This window comes from Meleagris gallopavo, chromosome 1 (genome assembly GCF_000146605.3).
Source record: "Meleagris gallopavo isolate NT-WF06-2002-E0010 breed Aviagen turkey brand Nicholas breeding stock chromosome 1, Turkey_5.1, whole genome shotgun sequence".
Classification (NCBI taxonomy): domain Eukaryota; kingdom Metazoa; phylum Chordata; class Aves; order Galliformes; family Phasianidae; genus Meleagris; species Meleagris gallopavo.
In genome coordinates, this window is record NC_015011.2 from 68,362,097 (window position 1) to 68,388,891 (window position 26,795).

At 41.1% G+C, this 26,795-nt stretch overlaps 1 protein-coding gene across 4 annotated transcripts in view; it reads left to right on the forward strand.

Annotated features, from left to right (window-relative positions):
* ETV6 (ETS variant transcription factor 6) overlaps positions 1–25,885 on the forward strand; it is a 129,537-nt gene extending 103,652 nt beyond the window's left edge. For all 4 annotated transcript variants that reach the window (XM_010716090.3, XM_019617069.2, XM_010716083.3 and 1 more), the window contains 4 exons: positions 139–681; positions 15,439–15,581; positions 18,318–18,418; positions 21,767–25,885. In XM_010716090.3, the coding sequence (XP_010714392.1) occupies positions 139–681; positions 15,439–15,581; positions 18,318–18,418; positions 21,767–21,872 (893 nt within the window). In that variant the 3' untranslated portion in view covers positions 21,873–25,885. The remainder of the gene's footprint in view (positions 1–138; positions 682–15,438; positions 15,582–18,317; positions 18,419–21,766) is intronic.
* Positions 25,886–26,795: the final 910 nt, after the last annotated feature.

Below are 26,795 nucleotides of genomic sequence, written 5' to 3' on the forward strand. Positions count from 1 at the left end.
AGGAAAAAGTAGTGTTACTCCTTTCTTTTTAAGGTAGAAAGCAACAGAATTAGATTAGGATTTCACTCAAGTTTGAGTTTAACATTTAGATCCTTCAGCTTGATCACAGTGCAGACGATCTGTTTTTTTTCTCCACAGATAGCTTTGTCCAGAGGCCTTCAAGACCATCCACAGAAGCAGTCCACCACAGCACCCCAACCATTGAACTGTTGCATCGTTCTAGATCACCCATCACCAACAACCACCGTCCATCACCAGATTCCGATCAGCGGCCACTGAAGTCCCCTATGGACAACACTGTCCGTCACCTCTCCCCAGCTGACAGGGTGCCAGGGGCAAGGTATCATCAAGAGAACAACCACCAGGAGCCCTATCCTCTCTCAGTGTCCCCGATAGAAAACAACCACTGCCCACCTCCTCCTGAGGTTCTTCAGAAGCCTTCCAGCCCTCGCCAGGAGAACACCAGGGTCATCCAGCTGATGCCCAGTCCTATCATGCATCCTTTGATACTGAACCCCAGGCACTCTGATTTCAAACCACCGAGGTTGTCTGAGGATGGGCTGCACAGGGAAGTAAAGCCAATCAACCTGTCCCACCGAGAAGAGTTAGCTTATATGAACCACATCATGGTGTCTGTATCCCCTCCTGAGGACCATGCAATGCCAATTGGAAGAATAGCAGGTAAGTGACCTTCTCTAGGCTGCACCAGATTTGAAATTTTTCATTTATAACTTACCATGACATGTGTTAGTAGCTTCTCATTTCTTTTTGCCACATGGTGACCTCAGCAATTATTGGCATTCTGCAAGTTTCACCACATCTATAGTTGAGGCAGTTAAGTATGATTAAAACAGTTTCATGACGGGTAAGCAAAGATGCAGTGACATGCTTGTGACCACAGAATGCGTAATTACTACTGAAACGTATAAGTCCTGACATTTGCTGTCTCTCTAGCCACTAGCAATCCATTTGTTTCCCAAGATGCTTATCTCCAAAGCCTTGTCCTGCAGAGAGATAATTTTCCAAGAATTGCATTCCCTTTAGTTATGAGTTCTAGGCAGGCGCCTTCTGTCGGTTGTATTTGAGACAGTGCAGTCAAATTGCTATTACAGAGACAGTGGGACTAATGAAATCTCACCTCAGAGTCCTGCTTTGTAGGCTTTCCTGTCTTCTCATGCTAGGATTGTCCCTTTTTACAGAAACAAGGTTGCCTTTGTCCCACACAAACCACAGTCATTGTCTCACTTTTGTTATCGTAAATAACTGACATCACAACAGCTGAATCAGGAAGCTGAGGTTACAGAAAATGTTTTTTGTACTTGAAAGGGAACTGTAAATAGATAGGGAGAGTGGGAAGGGGAATCGAACCACTTCAGAAATGTGCTGAATGCCCCACTAACTAGTATGTCATGAGGAGTGTAAATGCACACCATAAACAACACACCCAAAAACATTCCATACATTTACATCAGCAGCAAACTAATGTGATACTCAGCTCCTGTAGGCTGTTATGCATGTCTACATGGGCACATTTTCAAGCACCTTGTTCATTTCAGTCCTTTATGTGCCTTTAACTTGTTACAGATGATGTGCTGCCTCAACTTTAATGTGGAAGATTTTGTTTTGAGACTTATCCCTCTGTATTCAAAAGTTACATGCCTCACTGGCTAGTGACAGTCAAGCACAAAAACGGCTGTGATCCTTTCATGTAATAGAGGCATGAGCTATGAAAACTAATCTTTTGGAATTTTTGACTGGCTGACATTTGTCTCTCTTCTTTTGACTTTTATTGCCCACTAATCTCAGCAAATTAAAATTTATAGCTAATTTTGTGGCAGAGGGGCTCTGTTCTGATTGCATCTCTGGAGTTTTCCTTCTCTTAAGTAGAGTTGGATAATCAGGGGAGTTGTTAATTTTTTTTTTAGAAGAAAAACTTTCTCCAAGAATGAAGCCTAGACTGGAAAGAGTATAAGAAAAAAATGTGGTTTTGTTCTTTTTTCAGTTTTCAAATTTAAACCAAGGGGCCTTCTTACATAATTAGGAATCTTTGGTTTCTGTATGCACTGGATTCACTAGCACAAGTTAGTGTTATTCTGGTTGACTTCTCATGGCTTCTGAACTGTAGCTGGACCCTGTAAGGGGTTCACGGCCTATTTAAAAGCAGCCAAATGTGAATCAGTGCCAAAAATGAAAACAGGCTGTATTTCATACCTGAAGTCACCTTTGTGCTTCTGAATTCAATGGCAGCATAGCTAGGTCCAGTAGCAAAAAAACATATACCTTTCTACCTGCTTCCCTGCCCCATCTCATAGCCTTCCATTTAGAGATCTTGACATTATATGTTTTCACTGTATAAGCATTTCTTCTGTGTGTCCGTATAAATCTTTTCAGATGTTAGTGTCCTTATCTTCACTAATGCTGCTATAGTTAACAGGGAAGCTTTTGACTAACCATGGCTCACTGCTTTGATTTAAGAGAATCCATAAAAATTATAACACTTCATTCTTAACACTGCAAGTATACATCAGTACAGATGTATTGGTGAAAATAGCTTTTTAGAAATTATTGGCATTATTGGTATTATTTCCATTTTTTGAACGAGAAATTCTGATGGGTAGAGTAATGCAAAGATTTATCAATAATTCAGTCACAGAGCTAAATATTTAAGTTTACAAGGGTGAGAAGAGAACCTTGGATTTCTGTTAACTATTTGTATGCCAGTGATTTTCACGGGAAGCAGTGATGAAGGACAGCTACTAGGGAAGCCTCATGTGCTGCTGACTAAAACACTGAGCTCAAAAACATGTTCTATTCCCAAATCAGATATTTTAAATTGTAAAAGAAATTCTTCCTTGACTCAAGATACCTCACAGACTCATAAGCCTGTTAACTTGGAGATAGAGTCTGTTTTTAAATGCAGTGTGCAATTATTTGATGCTGAGAAAGAAAGCAATATTTTCACTTCATGCTGTCCATTGTGCTCTGTTTTCAGAAAGTCAGTCACTAAAGCTGTGGACTTTCTGACACCAAAAAAAAAAAAGGCTCTGGCTGTCAGACAAAATAATGATCTTTACTTACCAGTAGATAAATCTTACCTTTTCATGTAATATCGTTTCTTAAGATATTAACTTTACCGGTAACTCACTTTTACAGCAAAGAGTTTAAAACTGAAGGCCTTGCTTTCATTTACTCTAAGGCCATTTTACACTTCTTTGCAGGTAAGAGGTATAAAGTATCTTTATGTTACTTGTTAAGGTCCCATTTATTATTAATCAGTGGCTTGAGCTGATTTTAAAAACCCACGTTTAGCTATCTTAACACCATATGCATGAGTCTTCAGTGTAACTTTGTCAGAACTAGAAGTCATTAGACTTGGATGATCCAAAGGTGGACTTGTATCCCTGTAAGTATTCCTGGCAAGATGTAAGCTACCTAACTCAGGCATCAGTAGTCATCTATAGCTATGACATCATTTAAAAATAAAAAGTCATTTAAAAAGAGAGTTTAATAAAGCAGTGCAACAGACTATTTTCCCTTTGGAACTGCAAATTCAAAGCAATGACAGTGTTTGTTGGTAGACAGCCTCTGACTTGAACTCTTGCAAGCAGACACTCCATCTGGCTGACTGAAAAACCAGTCCTTCTTTGTTCACCCAGATTCTCTCAAAGGATTCCACCCTGTGGAAATAGAAAAACACATCTCTCTTTTTTTAAACTCGGTTGTAGTTTTAATCAAGAAGGGTGCTTGAAATTAGCTCTTCTGCAAAATGGAAATTCCACTCTCTATGCACCTCTGACTAGGAGGGGTTTTGTTATCAAACATTTTAGGACTTTGATATCTCATTAAGGTACTTTCCCAAGGTACAAGGACAGATGAGTGTTCCTGTGTTGGCAGGTTTGCTGGATGCATCAGGGCTGAGACATGCACAGCACCCGTGGTGGAACAACTGCCACCAGAAACTCTCTCTGCAGCCATGCTGAGGTTCTGCCCCCATTGCTTCCCTGAGTGCTCTGCTGTCAACTTCTACTGCAGCTGGCTGTCAACATACACCTATGTTTAGGTGTCAAAACTATATTTTTTAAGATAGCCAGATACTCTTCAGCTTGCTAGAGGGAAGGAAAATGGGTACTTGACGTAGCAGATCTAACCAGAAACCTGTTAGTTGCCTAAAGGGAGATAGGGGAATCCCTGCAAGAGGCAATTAAGGGATTATTCAGTTACAATAGGCTTGGTTTCACCCTTATTTTTATCACGTATAAGTTGACTTAGGAATGTGAGAATGTAATGACGTGTTGCAAAATACCTTGCTTTTAATTCAGTCACTTAAAACTCACTGGGACAATTCTGAGCTTTTTATTTTGTGAGAGGAAATATTTTGCTGAACAGGTTTCTGAGATTCTGAGATTTCCAGTTCTCCAGTGGTTTTCTTTACTAGAATTCTGGGACAGAAAAGCTTGTCCATGAATCCAGGCAACCTGTGGCAGTGAAACTTGGGTATTACATACTGTGCTACCCTTTGCTTTGGCATTGCCATTTGTCCAGTACAGAACCTAACCAAATGACTATGCAAATAGGAAGGATGAGGTGCCAGAGAATGACTGTGGATGCGACTCAACTCCTCCCAGGTGTTCCAGATACTGTTGGAGCTGGAAACCAAGGAACACCATGAATCTGTAGGGCGCTCTTTGCATGCCTTAGGCAGACCTATCCACCTTGTACAAGTAGCTTGGTAGGACAAGCATAGCTGTAGATCCCACCTTGCACATTGCTTTTGATTCTGCTCTGCACTTAGGAGGGAAAAGAATTCAAAGGCAGGTAAGTCTCTTGTGCCTGCTTTTGTCTATTAGCATGCTATTCTTATCAGCTGAGTTACCTTAGCAATGAGTCTGTATTTAGCTTTGTAAGCTGCCAGATTTGTTTCTTCCCCATCAGTAGTATAAGGAAAAGCCAAGTAATGTTTAAACAGCTCAGAGGCACATTATCTACTACTGTATTGGTTTGGCCCATAAAACAATCGACCGCTATAGGAAGAAAAACAAGCTAGATTCTTGCCCTACTGAAATCATGAAAGAGATCCACCTCCAACTCAACTTCTGACTTGGGATTTCTGCCCCATCCCTCAGTGTGCCAAAAGTCCAGAGAGTGCAGGAGCATAGCCTTGAACCCAACAGATTTGTGTACCTGACTTCTCTGCATAAATAGTCAAAGCTGAAAATGCAGTCCTCTGTTGAGAACACATCAGTCATGAATGACTCATGTTGTACAAAAGTCTACAGTGCTTAAGATGGGCATAGGCCTTGTGATGGTTCTGACCACAGGGAGGTCTTCCACCTCAAAGCCCTGTAAATACAGAAGTTTTGCAGAGGTGCCTGGAGAAAGGTTGGAGGGGGAAAAGAATCAGGGATTCTCCTCTCCCTTTATTTGAAAAATTTAATCACTGCCCAAAAATTTGTGTAAAAAAGACTGGAGAAGTTAACTTAGTGAATCTTCTCAGAGTGCTTAAAAAATCATTTAATCAATGCTTATTTATTTATTTATTTTTACTTCAGAGTTGAGCTGGAAAGCTTCTTTTAAAGGAGATTAAGAAAAATTCAGCTGATTGAGTTGTTAGATTCATCACACTAGACATTTAGAGCTTATACATTGGAAGTCACTGTACTTCAAAACACTGCAGCATGGTTATTCTTCCTCAACTTATCCACTGGGATTTGGTGTCCCAGCATTCACGTTTACTCCATGTTTGTCAATGTGGCATTCACAATCTGACAAGTTGTAAGATGATGCCTTTTTTTTTTAACAAGTAATTTACCAAAATCTCTTGCAGTTATACAACATCAGTTTATTTTCCTTCCTGTTCAAAAATGATTCTACAGGCATGGTTACTATAGAACAACCTATGGTGCGTAGTAGGGAAGGAGTGGGAAAGGAGACAAAAAATAGTTATACCTGTTTAATAATAGAATTAAAATCCTACAACTAAGCACAACTTATGAGTTCAAAGTTTTGCAGCAACTAATACTGTTAGCCCTCACATAAGGGATGCAGTTTCCTGTTTCCTTTGCTATATGGTAGTGTCTATATGCTCTGTTGTGCTGAAGTCCCTACCCATAATGTTTACTGTCCAAACAGAGAAGGTAAATAAAAAAAAGTAAGGGCACACAAAGGTGAAAGGTGTTTGCAAGAGTTCCAGCACTGATCGGAAGCAGTGTGGAAGAGAAAGCTGTACCGTATAGCAAAATAAAATCTATCAGTAGACAATATCTGACCAGTCCCCTACTCAGAATCATAAGTTAAGGGTACTTCCAGATTCTAGTTACCAGTAGCACCTTCTGTTATGCTACAGTGCCACACATTTGCAGATTCCAGTTCATTTGAAAAATAAATTAACCTATTTAAAAACTGAAACAACTCAGACCCTGCACTACTATTCAGTCAGACCCATCAGAAGAGACAAGTTTACAACTTATAAAGAAGTCCTTTCAGCAGGAAATTCCTGAAGCCATAGCCTCCAGCTATGCTCACACTGACGAAAGAGCTCTGGCTTTTGGTCGGAGCAGAGAAGTGAGTTTCTTGGACAGTGGTCTCCAGCTAAAAATGATTCTCCACTGTTAGAAAGAAAACAAAACAGCTCAAATACTTCACAAGTCAAAGATCACTTGAGCTTGTGACAAAGGATACTGGAGCTTCTCACATTGTGAAGTCAAAAATTACTACCCTGGTTGAGTACCATAGTAAAATCACTTCCACTTTTGCCTGCTTATATGAAGTAGAATTCAGAAGACGAATGTTCATCCTTAATCTTTAATTCTCCTTATTGAAGTGTTTGGTCAGTTCTTTGGTGTCAAACAAGATGTGAGGTGTTTGTAGGATATCAGTGAACAGGAGAACAAGCAGAGGTTGAATTTCTTCCCCTTTTTCATGTTGTTGCCCTTCATAAGCAATTAAGGTGAGGAAAAGCCATGGGAGGATCAGAAGCAGATTTTGTTATCAGAATAAATGGAAGGGTTCAACCCTGCCATTGTGGTGGAGCAGGTATAAAGAACACTTGAAACTTAGTACTGAAAATGCTTGTCTGTTTGATGGAGATGGAACAGAAGAATAGGTCAGGGAAAAAATCACCTTTCTTAATAACATAGTCTTTATCTTCCAAGATCCTCATCTATCAAACTATCCTTTCTCAGTCTCTGACCCATTCATTACATATCCTTTGGAATCTGAGTGCTCCTTTCTACAACCATATGAGGAATATGAACCTTTTGGAGCTTCCTCTTCCTCATACATTTTTATTGCCAAAGACAGAGCTTGGCCCTATCTTGCTCTGTTACTTCTACATGCATGACAGCATGATAATCTCAGGTTTCTGCTCTGCTTCTGCCTGATCAGCATTTGGGTACAAGACAGAAGCAACATACAACCGTTGCATTGTGTGATCTGGCAACCTATTTCTCCAGCGCCAGCTTGAATTTACAAAGCTGAACAAACATTTGTCTGTCAGGAGGTTTCTCCACATAGAAACATCGACTTTACTGCACCAGCTTACCATCATGCTTCTAACAGCAGCCAACTTTAATGGAAAGGAGACACTTTCTCTCTTTGTAACCTGAACTTACCATATAGTGTTAGTGCTTATCACCCAACAGTCCTTAGAGCCATTTAAAGACTTATTTGTGAGATTTATTTACTTCCTTTTTTTTTCTTTTGTAGTTTTGACTTCTAAAATAAGTTTGTGATGTTCTTAGATACTGAGACTGTATTATTCCTAACTGTATCAGCACAACAGTAACCCTACTGTAGCATTTCTTTCTTTCTGCTTGTACTGTCTTTCACCACAAAAAAAAAAAGAAAAAAACAACCTTTCAGAAAATACACAGTAGATGATTTGATATGATCTAGCCATATGTCTTCCCTGTCCTTACCACAAGCTTTAAATTTCATCCCTCTCTATTTGTGTGGTAAAGGAAAGCTGATAAAATCATTGTCACTGTACTCCTGAAATGAATTATAATATCAGCCAACCTGGTGAGCATCATGTACCACTTTGATAGCCTGAAGGTCCATTTGGCTTATGCAGAAAGCTCTGTCTGTTGCAGAGTTGAGGATGTGCTTAAAATGCAGTTGGAGCTTAACTCTAAGGCGAGCCTAAAACAAGTCAGGAGTCAGGACTCCTGTGGCTCCCAGGCTGGATGTGGCTCTGGACAGCCTGGTCTAGTGGTTGGTGGCCCTGCACGTGGCAGCAGGGTTGAAATTAAATGATCGTTACGGTCATTTTCAACCCAGAACATTCCATGATTCTATGACTCAGGAGTTCTCTCCCAACCTTTATTTTTTTCATACAAGTGAACAGTCATTAACCTTAATGATTTCTTGCTTCTGGCTACAGTTTAAACAAATCCAGATGCTCCAAAGTAGTGTCCTCTTCTCAAACAACGGGAATGATCACAGACTGTAGATCTGCAGGCACCTTCTGGGGGGCCTCTCCCTCTTTCCTCTCCACCTTGTCAACTCTGCCAGTGTAGTCTTGCCTCCTCCTTTTGTGCTGGCAGGAGCATTCACCAGATCTTCCTGCAAGCAGATTCAGCTCTCAAATAGCAGAAAGCAGGCCAGTGTTTTTTGGGGGGTTTGTTTTCTCCTGTTTGAACGAATTAAGTCAAAGCATACAGAAATCTAACAAAATAGGAGCCAGCATGAGGTAGACAGCAGGAGGAAGGGAGAAAAAAATGGAAGGGAGATGAGACTTTTTCCTCCTAGCAGCTATGGCCAACTGAAATTTACCAGTTCACAGTTTTGATACCATAAGTATAACCATGTTAGCTATCTTAACTGCACTTCAGGTGTGCTTATAGAAACCAGAATAACAGAATTAATTCTGGATATGCTCTGTCCATTAGTCTCAGTTGTGAACAGCTGTTCATGTGATGTTTGCTTCTCTGTGAACAAATGCAGTTGAAGTACATACCACCTTATAAAAAATGGGGGTTGAGCTTGGGAAAACTTTTCAGCTAGTAGAAATCACAGAACCATTTAAGTCAAATGATAATCATATGCTGGAGAAATTTTAGGCTAACCTACTCAGCAAGGAGTAGAACATCAGCTGATGTCAGAGGGAGTATGATTATTTTGGCACAATCTCTTTTTCTTAAAGCTATGTTTGTTTCCAAGTCAGTCAATAGTCAAATTTAATGCATCTTATATAATGATCTCCAGGGAAAACTGTGGATGGGTCTTGTAGAATGTTTCTGTGTTTAAGAGATGGTTTTTGTTGTTGATATGTGAAGAGAGGTAGCTCTACTTCTATGTCATGGGCCTCACAAACAACAAAGGTCTTAGATGTAGTGTATATTTTAGGGAATATTACATTGCAGATGAGCACGATATTCTGAACAAAAAAGGTCTTTAGCATATGCATGCCTATATTGTTAGCAGTACTGTTTAGTCTAAGAGGGTGCAGATTTAAGAATTATCTCACCAATGCAATATCAAGACTGCCTGGTTGTGTGTCTGTCTTGGAAAACTGGTACCGCAGAAGTCATTTCTTAATGATTGAACAGTGTCAAAATGTTATGAACCTAAAATCAATAACGTTGAATGTATAGATCATGATGATATGGTATTTTAAGTCTGAGGAATATATGTATTGCTATCATGTAGCCATTAGGGATTATTTATATGCCGGAGTTCCTTTAGGTGTGTATTCAGAAGACTGTGCCCATAGACTTTAAGGATATTTGAAAAGAAGAATTTGTAATCCATGATTTCAGTCACACAGTGACTATTTGACTGTCATAAGGGATTCTTAACAATACTATGTCTACTCTTTTTTGTAACACTGCTGAAAGGAGTGCTATAAATGTGGGCAGTAAACAGCTTCTCAGCCAGAAGAGCTGAGAAACTGGAAAGGAGAAACTGAGTTTTATTATGCCAAGGAGGAGTGGCTGAGGCTTGGGTGCTTCTGCCTCATGGAAGAGAGTCTTAAAACTGGAGTGAGGAGGCACACTTGCTGCTATCAAAGAGATTTTGTCCCATTCCTCAAGCCCCAAAAATTCCTTGTCTCTTCTTAGTTGCTCTCTCCAGGGCTCTGCCACTGCTTTGTTTTCCTGTGTCTCCTTTTAGTCCTGGTAGCCAAGCAGCAGCCAGGATCTGGATGGTCTGGCAGCCCTCAGGTTTTCCTGCTTCTCAGCTGAGCTTAGGGCTTTACAACACATGGCTGTTACTAGCCTAAGTGCCTCTTGCACAAGTAGGGCAGTCTTTATGGAGGATGTTTTGAGAGCCAACTAACTACAACTTATATCTTCTTTGTGCATAAGTATAAAAATCCCCCTAGAAGCATTAACCACAGGAAGAAAGTTCCAGCCATTCCTCTCCATTTGAAGATATGGCTTGCTCTAATTCCTATCTAATTACATACCTCAGTCTTGCCGAAGAGTACTGCTGAGAAAATGGCAGAATGTGGAAACATCTGCTTTCAGAAGCCCTGCTGCATGGCCACAGCAGTTCACTACCTTCCCACTTTGGCTGGGTTGTTTGTTACTACATTGCCTTTAAGCCTCTCAGTCCCAGTTCTCTCTTCAACAAAATCCCTTTAGTTTCAGATTGTACAAATTTCAACCATCTGAGTTCACTTAAACAAAAAGTAAGTGTGTGTTAGGGGGAAATGATGTTTCCTTGTGCTACACAGACATACTTTTTAAGTAAGCCGTAATAAACCAAAAGGCAGGGAAATTGCAGCATGCCCGAACAATTTCGATACCAGCCCTGACTCAATTCCCTTATTGAGTCTCACACAGTTTTAAAGTTGCTGGGCCTCAGAAACATCCTTGTGCTTTCTTGCTGTAGTTCACTAGCTAACACACACCCTGTGGAGAGTCGTGCCATTTAACTGCTCATTTGGAAGCCTCCTGATAGCCAAAAGTGATTTAGGCTTCCTAGAGGCATTCACAGCATCCAGACTTTCTTCAAGCAAGTGGTTAAAACTTAGGAAACAGTATCCACAAACAACTGCTTTTCTCGGTTTCTTCATCCTTCCTGAAAATACACTTAACAGTTTTGACCTTCCTGGGGACTGCAGCTTTTGGTATTGTCTTTACTGGCCTTCTGAGGAGGCGTCTCTTATCTCAGCTGAGAAGCTCCTTTTAATTGTCAGCATTGCCTTTTCTTGCATTTTCATGAATTTCAGAGGCTGCAGTCTACTCCACTTGGTTCTGGTTTACTCTAAATTCATTACACTGGCTAAGAGATATCAAATGGTCTTTGACCCATGGTTTTTGTTGATCTACTAAAGATAGTTGTGGGTAGCTTCCTCAGCAGCACCATGCAGGGGCAGGCCACCAAAGGCAGGGTGGTGGAAGGAGGTGGAGGAACTGCTTGGCCCCTCACCACTCCACCTATAACCTGGCACGCAGCACATGGCTGTGGTGCACTCGGCAGTGAGGTGGAGCCCAAAGAAGCTGTTCCTCACTGTGGGTGGGTAGAAGCAGGACACAGGGTGGGTAGCACATGCAGCCCCTGGCCAGACAGGAGTCATTTGCCTTAGGGTTGTTTGGGAGTGAGCTGAAGGGGAGTGCACTCCTGTCGGTAGTGGAGAGAGGGCAGGAAAGGTTAGGCACTGGGCAGGCCACAGGCAGTGGGTGTAAAGGAGTACTTCTGTATAGCTGCTTAGTGACACAGATTGCCACCAGAGAGGTAGTAGATGCCCCATACTTGGAAATATTCAAGGTCAGGCTGATCAAGGGCTCTGAGCAACCTGGTCTAGCTGTAGCTGTCCCTGTTCATTGCAGGGAAGTTGGGCTAGCTGACCTCTAAAATTCCTTTCCAACTCAAATGATTCTGTGATTCTGTGATTTACTTGCTGCACCTCAGTCAGGCAGACCCCTTCTAACTCTCCTATTTTATTTAATTTGCAATCTGTGGAGAAAGGTATTCAGGCTGTAAATAATTTATGATTAAAGAAAAAAAAACCGCCAACTGAAGTGTTCACATTAATAAAGGTCTACTGTTTGAAACCTGTATTAAGGCAAACTGGTGCAAGTACTTCACAAAGTGCTACCAAGCTACTAGTGTTACATTTTATTTCCTGTTTGCAGTGTATGCAGACATAATAGCCATTGTTGAATTGATATATGCCAGCTCCTTAAATTATTGCAATTTAGTTATATAGGTTTTTGATTGACAAGTGTAGCTTTTAGTTTGTAACTCGTAGGAGCCAAGCAGAATTTTCAAGAATTTTCAATTTTCTTACTGAAGCAAACAAAGATTTAAAGACCTAAGGTACTTTTTGGTGTGGGTTTTTTGTTGTTGCTGTTGTTTTGTTGTTTTTTTTTTTTTTGCAAATTTCATCAGCCTGCTAAATACCTCTGCAAGTCTGAGCAGCTCAGTTGGTTTTGAATATGGGATGAGGCCCTTGATTGCTTGGGACTTTCTTGTGAAGATCTCAAGATGCAAATCTGAGTTCTTCTCATTTGAGGAATGTTAATATTCAAGCTTAGCCTGAATCCATTGTAAAAATTAAGTGAAAAACAAAAAACAAATTTGCACTTGAATTCGTCCTCTTCTGAGGTAGTTACTGCAATATTCTATTGATTATGAATAATATTGCAAATTGCAAATAATGACCTGAAAGTAAAGTTTGAGGCAAATGATATCTCAGCAGAACTGTATTATTTATAAGTTAATATAATCAGATGATTTCTGCCACAGGTTGCGTATTCAACCATGTTGCATGTTCTGCCACAGGTTGCATATGACATTCAGATGTTTGTGTGGGAGTACCATCCCTCTAGTGGCACCAAGGAAGGTCTCTCCTAGGACTGGCAGTAGTGACACCATCAAATCCAAATGACTGACAGTGGGACACTGACACCATATAGCACTTCTATGCTGGGGCTATGTACCAGTCAAGCACCTCAGCAACCTCGTAGCACAGTCTGAAAGCACTGCTGCAGCCACAGAGCTACATATCCTTCCTCTCCCCACAAGTTTCTAATAAATTCATGGCTTGACCAAAAGGTGTCTCTTTTTTCCCTGACTAATATATTATGTCTAATATTTACTGTGTCTACTATCTAATAAGTCTAATATCTGACTAATATAAGTGAATGTTTTCCAATTTGAAGCAGCTCCCAGCAAGACAGACCTCTGTAGAGATGAGTTGGGGTGTGACTGAGTGCACTGCAGGTTTTTAGCTCTGTTTGCACTTTGTAAGCCTCAGCAGAAGCCAGAATTATTTGTATACATCCCTGGTCAACTGACTGAAATAAGCCATGAAGCGTGCCTATGGAGAGGATTTTCATAGCTCCTAGTTTATTGGTGATCCACGTGAGTCCCCTGCTCCACCCTAATTAAGCCCCCCTGAGCTCTAGAAACTGTTCTTGGCCAAAGCACCATTCCTTCTCCCCTCAAATCCAACTCCAGTAACAGTTGTTAGCTACCCAGCTGCTGAGGTAGGTACATCTGTTTGGTGTCCGGTCAGCAGATGAGAAGTGATTTTAGTGAAGTAAACATAGAGATCTTCAGGGGAAAAAAAAATTGTAGATTTTTGAATGTAACAGTATTACAGTGCAACTCTGATCGTTTGGCAAAATATGCCCTGAGGAGTCAGAGCCAGTAGCATTGAAGAAGGAAAAGTGGTGTTTAAAGATTTTTATTTTTCTTACTTAAGATTCCTGATCCTTTTTTTTTTTTCCTTATACAGCCTTTCAGTGAAAGAGTTCAGAAATGAATTGCACGTGTGTCCTGAAACTACTTATGTGGACTCTTCCTACCATATTACCCGAGCACCTCCCACATTATTAAAAGGCTCAAACCACTGCAGCAATATAATCTCCTTTCCCTCATTCCTTGTAAATGAAATCTAGAAAATAGGGTTTTTTTTCAAATGCATGCATGTCTAAGAGATTAAATATATTTATGTGAAATTAGTGGAAAGCTGATTGTGATTGCTTGTTCCCAGTGCTGTACAAGCTGTTAGAAGCAACAGCATTCAACATTACAGCATTTAGTTTTAGCCAACCACCTTCTTTGTATTTGCAGCCTTGATGTAGGTGCCTGGGCCAAGTATGCAAGCTGGGGCGAGAGGAAAGTTTCTATGTATCTCTGCACAGAGAAAGGGCCAGTCTAGGCTGATCATCAGGGAATGAGTGGGAAAGAATCATTTCTCAGATCCAGTCCTGGTCCTAGCTAGCAGTACTTCTTTCCAGTCAAAAATCCTCAATGTCTTCTTCCTTTCCTGTGCCTTCTTTAGAGACAATACAGGTTTCAGAAATAACAGTTTGAAAGTGGGAAATGCCATCAATAATGTTAATATATCTAACCACTTCAGGTACACTCATTGAATGTATTATTCATATGCCTTTTCAAAAAGCATTTTACATTCTCAGACTGAACATATCATCATATCCCCATTGTGAAACATACCAAACCAAGATGGACAGGAATAGGTAGGCTGGCAAGAATCTATTTTAGTACCTGGAATCTAGATGTTTTTGGTTACCAGTCCTCTAACTATTGCAACAAGCCATGTCTATGATATTTTGTCTCGGATTTTACTTTCAAAGTGAAATACAAATGCATCACCAGCTGAGTGATCTGGCCAGTTCATCTATAAAAACCCTGTTGTTTCTGACAGCAGCAGAACCTCTTACTCTGTGCAATTTGCTTTCTGTATTTCATAGTTACTTCTGCACACGCACGTTGCAAGCAGGAAGTAGGAGCAGCTCAGCTCTTGTCTTCCCCTGTCTCAAGAGACTGCCATGAAACTGAAAAACACTAAACTATAACCTAAGTATCTGTTAGACCTTTAATTAGCGACCTAAAGAGTGTTTGCCAAGAGGAAATTTGAATTCAGTTATCCAAATAGAAAGTATTTAACCTCTCAATAGCACTCAAGTAATTATAATGCTTGTGTTGTTTTTTTTCAGGAACTGTAAAAAACGAAAATCAAATTGAAAAATGATAGGAGGCATCATTTTTATGTGACATGGAACAATGAAATTCTCTGTTTGAAAGGAAAGCTGCAGCATTGCCCATGCCTCAGACCCCTGTAGCTGACACAGAAAGGAGCAGCCTCAAGCAGGGAAAGCAGGTTGCAGATTGTTGATTTTCCCACTGAAACAGCCTGAAACAGCATCAGGGCCAACTGTGGTGGTTTTATGTGCGTCACTACAATAGCAAACACCCAGCAAAGATCAGCAGGTCATTTTGCACAGATTATAATGTGATAAAGATGCTCAGTCAGTGGCAGGAGGACTAGGATGCATCAGAAGAAGCTATATACTCCAATACATTTTGCAGATATTAGTCAATACCAATCAAGCTATCTGCATTTCAGATTGCAGCAGCTGTTTCAGCCCTAACCCTCACTGTTCTTTCACTAGATATCCACTCAGAATTTCCCAGAATTAATCCCAAGAAAAAAACAATATTTTCTTTCTTCTATTTTCACAGACTGTAGGTTGCTTTGGGATTATGTTTATCAGCTGCTTTCTGACAGCCGGTACGAAAATTTCATCCGATGGGAAGATAAAGAATCCAAAATTTTTCGGATAGTGGATCCCAATGGGCTGGCCCGGCTGTGGGGAAACCACAAGGTAAGGGAGCAATGTATTTTTCCTCCTATGGTACAGCAGCTTTTATAACATCAGAGGATTCACTTATAAACAAGGGAAAAGGAAGGAAGCATGTGCATATAAACCACTCCTGGAAGGTTATAATCTTTCATTGTACTTACGTTAGAAGTATAAAGCATCCAGCCTGAAGCACTAAAACTTACCCTTCACATGAAGAACCTGTTGTTTTGGTTCAAAGGCATTCAGTTATAAATGCATTTAATTATAAAATTATGACGAATGCATGAATTAACGGTCCTTCTCTCTCAAAGCATCTCTTTTCTTCCTGAAACCTGATGCTAAGGATGTTCTGGTTAAGATGTGATCTGCAAGGAGCTGTGTACAACACCTCAGCAGGAGCTTCCTTTCTATGTTTCTTTTTGCTCAGATTTCACAAAAAGAAAGGCTTCTGTCTTGTGATTGACAACAAATGCTGTAGGATTATGCATTTCTTTGTAAGAGGTTGATTCTGCTTTGTTCACTGGAAAAGAGTTACTGATATTTGCAGTTTGGAGCTGAGTAAGTACAGATATATCTGTATGAATACAGATACACGCTCATACCTTTATGAATGTACGCATACGATTACAGTCATATATGTACAGTCAGCACAGGCGTATAAAAGAGGAACTGCTTGACCAATGTGATCAACGAGGGATTAATGAACTATGATGAAATGACTAGCTCAGTGGAGGCAGGGAGAAAGTACATATTGGTTATCTTAACTTTAGAAAGGCTCTTGAGACCATCCCTTCTATAATATCCTCAGACAAACAAATGAAGTATAGACTAGAAAAGACAACAGGAAAGTAAATTAAAACTGACTGAACTGCTTGTCTGAAAGGGTTGTGATCAACAGCACAAAATCCAGTTATTAGTGGTATTATGCAGAGGATTGATTCTGGAGCCAATACTGCTTAACATTTTCATTGATGACATGGATGATGGGACAGAATGCGCCCTCAGCAAGTTTTCAGTTGATACTTCAAAAAAAAAACCAGCAGCTGAGAAGAGTGGTTGATATCCCCACAGAGTTGTGCTGCTGTGCATGACCTGCACATAGTGAAGGGTTAATGAGAATCTCATGAAACCTAACAAGAGGAAATGCAGAGTTTCACATCTGGGGAGGAATGACCCTACATTTGGAATGTTTTTGCCAGGAAGGTGGTTAGATGCTGGAACAGGTTGCTCAGGTAGACTGGAGTCTCCATTCTTGGAGTTTCTTGGACGTGTTCAAAGCCAGAATAGACACTAGTCCAAAGACCAGCTCTGGTTGTCCCCTCTTTGAGTGGCTGGACTAGATGATCTTCAGAGATGCGTTCCAACACCAACCATTCTGTGATTCTGTATACGAGTGTACGTAATCTAAAATGTTGATAAGGTCAAGATTTTCTCTTGTGACGTGATTTACATCTCTCTTAGAGGTTTTGGGCTGTGGTACTGGAAATGAAGAGTTCTACCTTCATGCCAATAATCAAGTCTTGCCATCAGGTTTTGTTTTAAATTCTAAAATTCTAAAATTGAAGCCACTTAAATTACTAGTCACTTGGGACGTAGTAGCTTTTAGTGTTCAAAAATGGGAAAAGCACATACAGAATTTCAGGGGTCTTCCCAATGATCACAGTCTAGATTTTGCAGAGAAATCAATTCTTTATGTTTAATTACTACAGGAACTCTTAATAAGGCTTTCCTTAGCAGAGCAGCTGAGGTTAGGGCAGGACCTAAGGGCCGTTTTAGACAGGCAGTTCAGACTCATTTAATAAATCTAGCTGAACACCACAGGTGATCTTGGACCAACACTGCTGTGCCAAGCCAGACTCTTACATGAAGGCTCACAGACTAAAAGCATGCTTCTGCTAGTTTGGCTTGTTTTGCCTACGGCAGGGCAGCTGCTCTATACTCATGCAAACATGGCTTTGACAGTATGGTGCCCTCTCAACTGGGAGTTTCTTCGCCAGTGTGGTAACTAGTGCTCTTTGTACCAAAAAAAATGCTCTTCATGCAGATGTAGCCAGGCAGGTACGATGGCAGCTGCCCACTTACAGCTCTGCCTGTGCCTGTTCCCTGCTGCCTTGGGCAGAGCCGTACCTCAGTCGCCCTGCAGTGCTCTGGCTGTGGGGTCGACAGTTTCCAAAATGAAGGGGAAGCTCTGCCACAGTGGCAGATGTACAACCTAATGTACTTCTTGATTTACACCCCTGTAAGGAGAGGACAAACAGGCTCTCAATCTCCACTCTGTACTCTGTAAGCATTAACTAGTTAATGGAGGGGATTCCCAGAGGAACAACGCTCTTAGCAAGGATTGCTGACAAATGCAGTCTATTAGCCACTGTTCTTACATTTTACAAAAGGTGGTTTCATTAAGAACAGGCCTGTCACGTATCCATTTAGAGTGAGCATCTCCACCTAGAGTCTCTTGTAGTTGATGAAGCCTTTTGTTCATGCAATCCAAGAAAGTGTAGAAAAACGTCACTTGGAATTTTTGGTAGACTTTCTCACTTAAATTGCCTTGTATGAAAAGAGATCTAGAAATTTCTCCTGATGAGGGCTGGAGGCGCAGAATGGGCCTGCAAACAGCAGAAAATGAAACATGTGATTTCTTGAACTGACCTGGTTATTTTAGCTAGCTTGTAATAGTTCTGCAATTCACTGGGGGGCTTAGGAAGGTTTTAATGAGTCATCTCACCACGTTTTCCCCTTTTCTTTTGAAAAATACAGAACAGAACAAATATGACTTATGAGAAAATGTCCAGAGCCCTACGCCATTACTACAAACTAAATATTATCCGGAAGGAGCCAGGACAAAGGCTTTTGTTCAGGTAATCTTTGTTGTTATCTTTGCTGTTCCTTTTGAAAGACAATCAGATTTTGAAGGTGGAAGATGGAATTGTGTGTATGATATTTCACTACCACAGTCAGAACATCATTGACAATGGGCACAGATTTGTAAAAGTTGTTTAGACCAGTGCTTCCCAGCTTTCAAGGTAACTGCACCAATTTAGGAAAATACAGGCATTTTTCAGTTATCAGTGGAGTCAATAGAAGTGTCTTTCACTCACTTCAAGCAGGCCCTGCTATTTTTTAAGACTTTAGCTATATGATTTGTGATCTCATCAAAACCCCTGGAAAGTCCAGTCCACATTCAACTTCTCAGATACAGCTGCTGTCAAATGCTAAGTAGGGATCTGGCATTTCCTCAGGAGCATCAACATCGCAGAAGGGACGTGCCGACGAACACATCTTAGTAGAGGTGCCTTCAAAGACGAGAGGGACCTGAAAGAGCTGTTCATAAAGCCTGAAGCATCAAATTTGATGATATGACCAAGAATGTAAGGAAGTAGGTCCCTAAACTACACAAAGCAGGGAGTTACTGTATGAACTTGGGTACAACTGGCAGAACAACTGAATATAAGCACTCCATTTCTCTGCAGGAAAGACAATGGAATCTAGTGTAATCCTGACCCACAGAACACTGAACTCAGCCCAACGACTGCTTTGGATTCAGTCTGAATTGCTTGTCTGGATCCAGTAATGTTCATGGAGATTCTATCATTAGAAAGGCAGTCTTGGAGTTTTTTTTTAAGAAAAGAAACTAACAAAATTGCATTGGCTATGTATAGCTGAAGAGGTTTCTGTGGAATGTCTTATTGATATTCATTTTAGAAAGAGAATTAAAAAAAAAAGCAAGTGAGGAGATTGCAAGCAAAATCAACTGTGTTATTTTAATTCTTTTTGGCAAAAAGTTGGAGTTGCTCCCTAAGGAGTGGTACCAAAGGAGCCTGGATTGGTGTGGCCTTCTGTGAAGATTACACTTCCTGGGGGAATTCTGTGATGCTGAATAATGCATGTACTTATCTTGGAAACTTTTCTTTGGTGGGAGCACAAATAAAGCAGGAGTCCAACTCTCCTTGACCAGGCTGCCTATTTTCTCTAAATTGTAGAAACTTATTACCTTTGGAGACCTCAGTTCCTCTGTCAGATTTGCCCAAAACTGACCAATGGATTCAAAGGTCACGGAGCAGCAAAAAACATGAGCATATAAACTTCATTTCCTTTGGAAACTGGAGGGGGAAACAAAACAAAGCATTTTTTGCACAATTCCCAATAAAAACTTACTGATGTTGTTTTCTTAGACCAATTTATATCTGTAGAGAAAAAGAAGAACAGCTGCAGAAAATCAAGCCATTAATGTGCCTTTCTTGGCTATTTCTCATAAAAGAAAGAATAGGAAATGTGACTTTTTAAGAAACATGCAGGCAGTTGTCTCGTGCAGATATCTATAGAGAGCTTTATGTAAAATGGAGTGAAGGAAAGTTTCCTAGTAGTTTGGCTGAATACCTTCTGCAACTGAAGAGGTTATAGATACTATAGATACCATTTCTTCATTAGCATGAAGCTCTGGGCTGCTTGTTGTTTATTTTTTTAATTTATTCAGATGCTGTAATAAACATCCATACTTGGCATTCCTCACTGTGAATTAATACACAGACTAGAAGGAATACTCAGAGTTCTACTGTACAGTTCTTATCAGCCCATCTCCCAAATGGTTTAGGAAACAGAACAAGCAGAAGATAGGGAAGACAGTGAGATTGTTCTCTCTTTTGGTTTCATCCTCATGTAAGATAATTGGACAAGCACAGGGTTTAAATCGGGGCACAGTCTGGCCTGTAGGCTTTGATGAGCTTTTACTGGATAGCCACGGACTGATTCACCACTTCTGTATGCTAGTTTTTCAGTGCCATAACACCATTTATATCAGCAGAGTTCTTCCAGCATATAAATGGGAGTGACACAGCAGTGAGTCATAGACAGTTTCTTTTTCCTAAATGCATATGTGCATATGATTTCCAAAATTAGAAGAGGTGGCAAGAGGTTAGTTCCAGGCTGTGCTGTGTGTTTGCTAAGAGGCTCTGGATTTTTCAGACTGAAAGCCTGAAGCTTCATAACCTCAAAAGCAGAAGGGGGAGGCAAGTCTTAACCCATGAGCTTCAGCACTGATTGATAGTAACAAGGTTCATATCAGTTTGTTTTGTTTTCACTGGAGCCAGGATATCAAGGGTCTCATCAGCCTGAAATAAAATCAACTTCTCTGATTAACACATTTTGTACTGCTGAATGTTAGACAGTACCTCATTAATGAAAAAAACACAACATTTTGTAACACTTCCAGTATAAACATGTCTCATTCTAATTTTTCGAGAAGTACTTACGAATTAGGAAAGTGATTTGTGTTTAGACTATGATTTTATCCTTCCTGTGCCATTCTCTTCCCATGCTGTTAAATCCAGAAAGAAAAAGCAGAGATCTTCCTTGCTGCCTCTTTGCAGTGGTACACAAAAGCACCCTGGCAAAGATCAAGACTGCAGACCTGACCTGCAGGCTGGTGAATATCCTTCCCCATTTCCTATATTGCCATGCCTCCCTAGAGGCAGTTTCTGTTTCTAGCCCTTTGCAGACTTCACTGCAGCAAGGCATCAGTACTGGGAGCTGTGGCATTCAATTACAGAGGACACTGCGATTTTACAATTTCACTTGCCTCTAACCACACAGGAGAAGACTGTCTTTGCGCGCAGTTCCCTTTTCTCAGTTAAAGTTTAGCCTAAAAGATTTTTCTCTTGAGGCTTTTTCCATTTCCCAGAGCTTGTTCTGACTCGATCCTTGAACCTTTCCAGCCCTGCTTCAGATTTTCATATTCCCCTTCACTCACCTACATGCAAGCCAGCACAAACTAGTAGTCTTTTGCCTCTACGTCTTGCAGGTGCTTTTGCTTTGAAATGTGTTGGCAATAAAGACCATTCACATGTCTTTCACCAGACTGCATAAGTGAGTGGACATGTGGCATACCGTCATCTTACATGGCAACAGCAAACAGTATGAGCAAGAAGTAAACATCATGCCTTGGAAAAGACTGTGGGATTTGGTTAAAATTTGGACCTTCAAAAAAGGGGAGCAGGAGGAAATGCTTGTGATTTTTTTTTTTAATTCTTCTCCATGTATGGAGGAGGAAAGAAGCCAGTGGGCTATGGAGAAACTGGGAAATAGCAAGTGATATCAGAGGATATAGAAAAGATATTTCTGGGGAGCTGTAGAGCTCAGAGACCTCAGCATCCTTATGAAGAGAAGGGCTGAGAGCACTGGAAAATCACTCTTGTTTCTGTGCTTTTCAGGTTCATGAAAACCCCAGATGAGATTATGAGTGGCCGAACAGACCGCCTTGAGCACCTTGAATCCCAGGCACTGGATGAACAAATATACCAAGAAGATGAGTGCTGAAGGGAATTGGTGCACCACCTCTGTGGGTCTATGTGAGAAACATCTGCTCGGATGGCTGGCACGGTTTGGGAGGGGAAGCAACCCTACAGAAGCAGTAGTGGGGGTCTCCGCTTAGCTTGAAGACCATGCAGGACCTGAAGCACCTTAACAAAACAAACTAACAGGCAGAAGTGGTGCTGGCAGAAAAGTAAATGGGAGAAAGCCTGGACTTACGCACTACTTCACTGTTCCTACAAAGCCTCCCTCAAGTTCTTTCTTTCTTTTTCGTTTAAGTTTTTGTTTTTTGTTTCTTTGGGTTTTTGTTGTTGTTGTTGTTTTTTGTTTTTTGTTTTTGTTTTTTCCCCTAATAAACATGTAGTTTGACTTCCCTTTTCTCACATAGGGCAAAACGTGAGATTATGCTTTTTTTCCTTTGGAAGGCTTTCCTTTGGGAACAGAGTGTTCTTACTTCCAAGTCTCATGAGATAACACCACATGAAACAACAGTGACACAGAAGGGATTTGCTCAAGGGTTCCAGTTTGCTTGGATCAATTTCTGTGTGCTGTGTTTGGTAAACGTGCTGAAGCTACCAAAAGAATTTGCCACACATATCTGTCAAGCGAAGAGGAGTCACCCTTCATGTGCAGGCTGGGATAGCATCCCAACATAGCTTGGGCTCATGAATCCTTAAGTGGCTATTAACTTCGGGCATATGGACCAAAACCAATCACCTAAGTGCTCCAGGGAGGAGAGAAATAAATGTGGCAAACCTCTGCAATAGACCGATGTTGACATTTTCCCTCCCTCTAGCAAACGGGTGATAGAATGGAGTGGGGGGGAGAGGGACAGGGGCAAGTATAAATATATATGTATATATGTAAACCCCACAACATATGCACAATGCAGAATTTTAGCTCAAAGGCTTTGATAAAAAAGCAAAGGGTAAAATATCTGAAATCACAGAAGGAAGGTTTTGTTCTTACGTGTGATAGCAATTTTGGGGTGGAGGGTGAAGGACTTTCCATCTTAAGGAGAATGCAGAGAGACCCATCACATGGTTTGTACTGCTCAGAAATCACTCCAGGGTCATTTTGTGCTCCTGGAGAGAGAGATGATTCACCAATATAAAAACCAATGGTAGAGAACTAGAAACCAAATAGCTATAGTGATGCCTTGGAATTGATTTTGTCTTTGTTTTGGAGTTGATTTTCTCCCTGCCTCCCAACCCTTCCCCACCTCATGGCTTTCCCATCTAGGAATCTTGTCTCAGCTTGCCTGTTCTTAATGTGATTTAAAAGACCAGAAAAAAAGAAATCCTAGGTCTATGTTGTTTTCTTGGTTTTGTTTTTGTTCTTTGCAAGGTGCCCTATTTTTTACACATTCTATTTGGTTTGCAGCATGAGGGTGCTTTGCAGGAGGCAAGAGCCATGCCTATTTTGGTTACTCAGGCTGAGAAGCTCTGTAGTCCTTAATGCTCAGTACTGGAGGAACTACTGGCCCTTTGCATTTCACACTGCTTGGTCTGCCATGACAGGAAAGTCTGTGGTGTCCAGTTATCCAATGATCCATCAACAGTGATCCACGTAGAGGAAAGAATGCAACAGCAGAAATGATACTTGCAAAGAGTGAAGATGTACAGAGAAACTGTGCAGGAATCACATGATTACTGGAGAAAAACAAGTCCACACTAGTCCATTAAAAACAGAAAGCTTCTTTTATGGGAAAATGCATACTAGAAATAGGAAAAAAAAAAAAAAGGATTAATCTAATCAACTTCAACAAAAAAATAAGGTACATTCCTATGATAGCGCTTCTATTAGCTGTAAACCAGCACTGCATTTGATCTTAGCACATATTTAACAAGAGGGTTATTCTACGCAGAAAAAAATAGCACTTGGCAATGAACAGTGGCCTGTATGTTTAAACAAAGATAGTCCAGTCTCACAAAAGACGTTATTGAGTCACAACTGCAGGAGGAAAGGCTTTGTTAAGGGTAAAGATAGGCATCATACAACAAGAATTTTTGCAAAGCCATTGTCTGATGAGGAGCAACAGGGTGTACATCTCTCCCTGAGCTCTTCCCAGGCATATATTTTTATTATAGTATGTTAGAAGTCTGAGCACACAAAGTGCTTGACTTCTGCCTCAGAAGAAAAGGCACATGAACGTGCATCAGAAAGGTGAGCAGATGATCCATCACTGCCACAGCTCTGAAATATTTAGAGCTCATGAGATGGAGGCACAGGGAGAAGTCCCCTGCTCACAGGCCTGAAACCAGAGGGGCCACGATCATTCCAACTCAAAACGTAGGGGCCGCAATGATACTGACCCAAGGGTTGCAGCTGTGCCTTGGAAACTGGGTATACGTCCTCCAACTGAACCTGGAGCACAGAGAGCATTGGAATACATCTTCCTGGAGAGGTCAAAGGAATAACTCAGAGAAGATGGTGAGTGACAGATGAAGTGAGTGTCAGTGTAAAGGAAGTCTCTCGATAGTTTCTTCTGTTTCTTAGGATGTACAGCAGTAGAAAAAAAAAAAAGCACAGTTGATATCCTTTACTTCTCTGGCTGTGATGACTGCATGCACTGCATCATTTCCCTGCTCCAACTGCTGTTATGATGGGGAAGAAAGACAGTAGGTACCTTCTATTTGAAGCATTTTGCTTTGCTGAGCCACCAGATTTTGTTATGGTCAAGGTGCACAATGGGGAAGTAGAGACAGTCCACCAGCATAAGCCCATGCACTTGCCAGGTAAGCTAGCAATTAGTTTGTCTTCCGCACTGGTAAGGCAGGAGAAAGCAAGGAATCCTAAAATCCCATGTGTTGTCCCAGTGGGAAAATTTGTAGAGGGAATTTAATACAGAGAATGTTCACCTTTACCAAAAATACAATCGTTTTCACTTGCAGAATCAAGTCAAAGGGAAAAAAAAAAGTTGGAACTACCTGCTCGTGTGTAAAGACATCTCAGGACAACTACTACTCCCTCCCAGTCATAAAATTCTCCCAAGTCTCAGACCAGCCAGAAAGAAAATTCCCTTCAAACATGGAGCAGGCTTTTCCCATGGACCCTGCCTAGCCTCCAGCCAGTCTGCGTGCTGCAGGCTGTAGCATAGATGACATACTGCTGGGTCTTGGGACATTGTGTGGAGACCTGCGAGACATGAACTGTTCCTAGCGTCTTGTAAGCAAGGTTATCAGCAGTGGCTAAAAACTATAGAAACAGGCTACAACAGCTGCAGTAAGCAGATTCCCCTCTACCTCACCTCCAAATGGCAGATCAGAGGAGTGCAAACTGCATTCATGTTCAGAGCTACAGAAACACTTGTTGAATGTGCAGGCTACCACAGGCAACACTGTCTTTTCACCAGCCCTGAAAATCACCTCCCCTCCCCACTTTCTGATTTCCCAGCACAGAAATTGCTAGCAGCATGGCAACCAAGCTTCCTATCTTTTCTTCCAGCAAGTGGGAAAAGAAATACCCAGCAAAGCTCAAGAAATACTCAGCAAAGGATCTCCACGCTGCAGTTAAGTGGGACCATCATTGCCTTGAGTGTGCTGCAAGGCTGCACGACCTGCAAGCAGCCAAGTAGGATGTGCTGCAGCTCCACGGCTAAATATTTTCTTGAGTTTCATGATTGATGTTGGACGTTTTTTGATGGCCTCTCCATCCAAAGAACACTACCGGTGACCTTCTTGCCCAGACTGCAAATCCACAAATCCATGTGTGCATTCTCCAGATCTCTGTCAAACTGCAACCCTGTGCAAATCCAGAATGCATCAGTTTGTGGGTTTTTTGGGTTCTGTTTTTTTGTTTGTTTGTTTGTTTTTGTTTTTGTTTTTTTTCCCCAATAAAATTCTAGTCTTTCATCGATGGTGATTTTTTTTTGTTTTTTTTTTAAGGTGTGGGTTTAAGGGACTGAATCGAATGTAACAAAACAAAAACAAAAAGCCTAATCTCAGGGCCAGTGAGTTGCAAATAATTTTTAAAATGCCTGTAATTACATCATCTCAATAAAAAATTTAATATAAAAATGGGAATAACAAATTTTGTTGGTGCAATCATTGCTAAAAAAGATCCTTTCTTTTTAAGAACTCTGGTAGCTGAGTAGGTACAGTACACAGCAGCTGGTTTCAGTCAGGAAAAGTAACCTGCGGGCTTTCCATGCCCAAACGTGTATGAGTGAAGCCTGCATCTTCCCTGGGAAGCTTTGTTTGGAAGAGTTAATGCTGTCCCTTGAAGTATTTACTTTGCCTTCACCCTTAGCAATCAGCAGAGTACTGCATGAGTGCCAAGATGGAAGCATCTGCTTCTCTCCCCTTGTCTTGCAGATTGTACAGAGGGAAAGCATAGAAGTGAGGAGGTGTGGTAACTGTTGCAGCTATTGCATCCTGCTAAACAGACCAGCTCAATTTTGAGAACAATAACAATTTCCATAGCTTTCATTTCAGCAAGCCAGTCTAGAAACAAAGCCCCTAAATGCTGCTGTTCCAACAAAGGGAGTCCTCATCTTCCTGTTTCACTTTGAAGCAGGTAAAATGCAGGGACCCCAGTAACACCATGTTCTCAGTGGCAAGGGGACAGCACAGCAAGGCATCAGGCACTTGCTGCTGTCCGTTATTCCCTGGACAGCCCTTTCCCATGCTGAGCAAGCTATCAGCATGTATAGCAGCAGAGTAGTCGCTTCCATGTCACAACAAGCAGTGAGGCCACATCTGGCACTCTCTGTGCTGGGTGAAGTCATGCGGATTCCAACTACAGCTTGGGATGGACCCACGATAACCTCGCTGATCTGTGGAGTTATCTGCCCAGCTGCTTCTCACTTGGTATTTTTTCTTGCTTTTCTTTCACTGTTGTTTTTAAACCACAAGGTAAAGAATAAGCACTGAACAAACCCCTTTTTGAGCCAAGACATCACATGAGAAGGAAACAATGTGTTTTGAT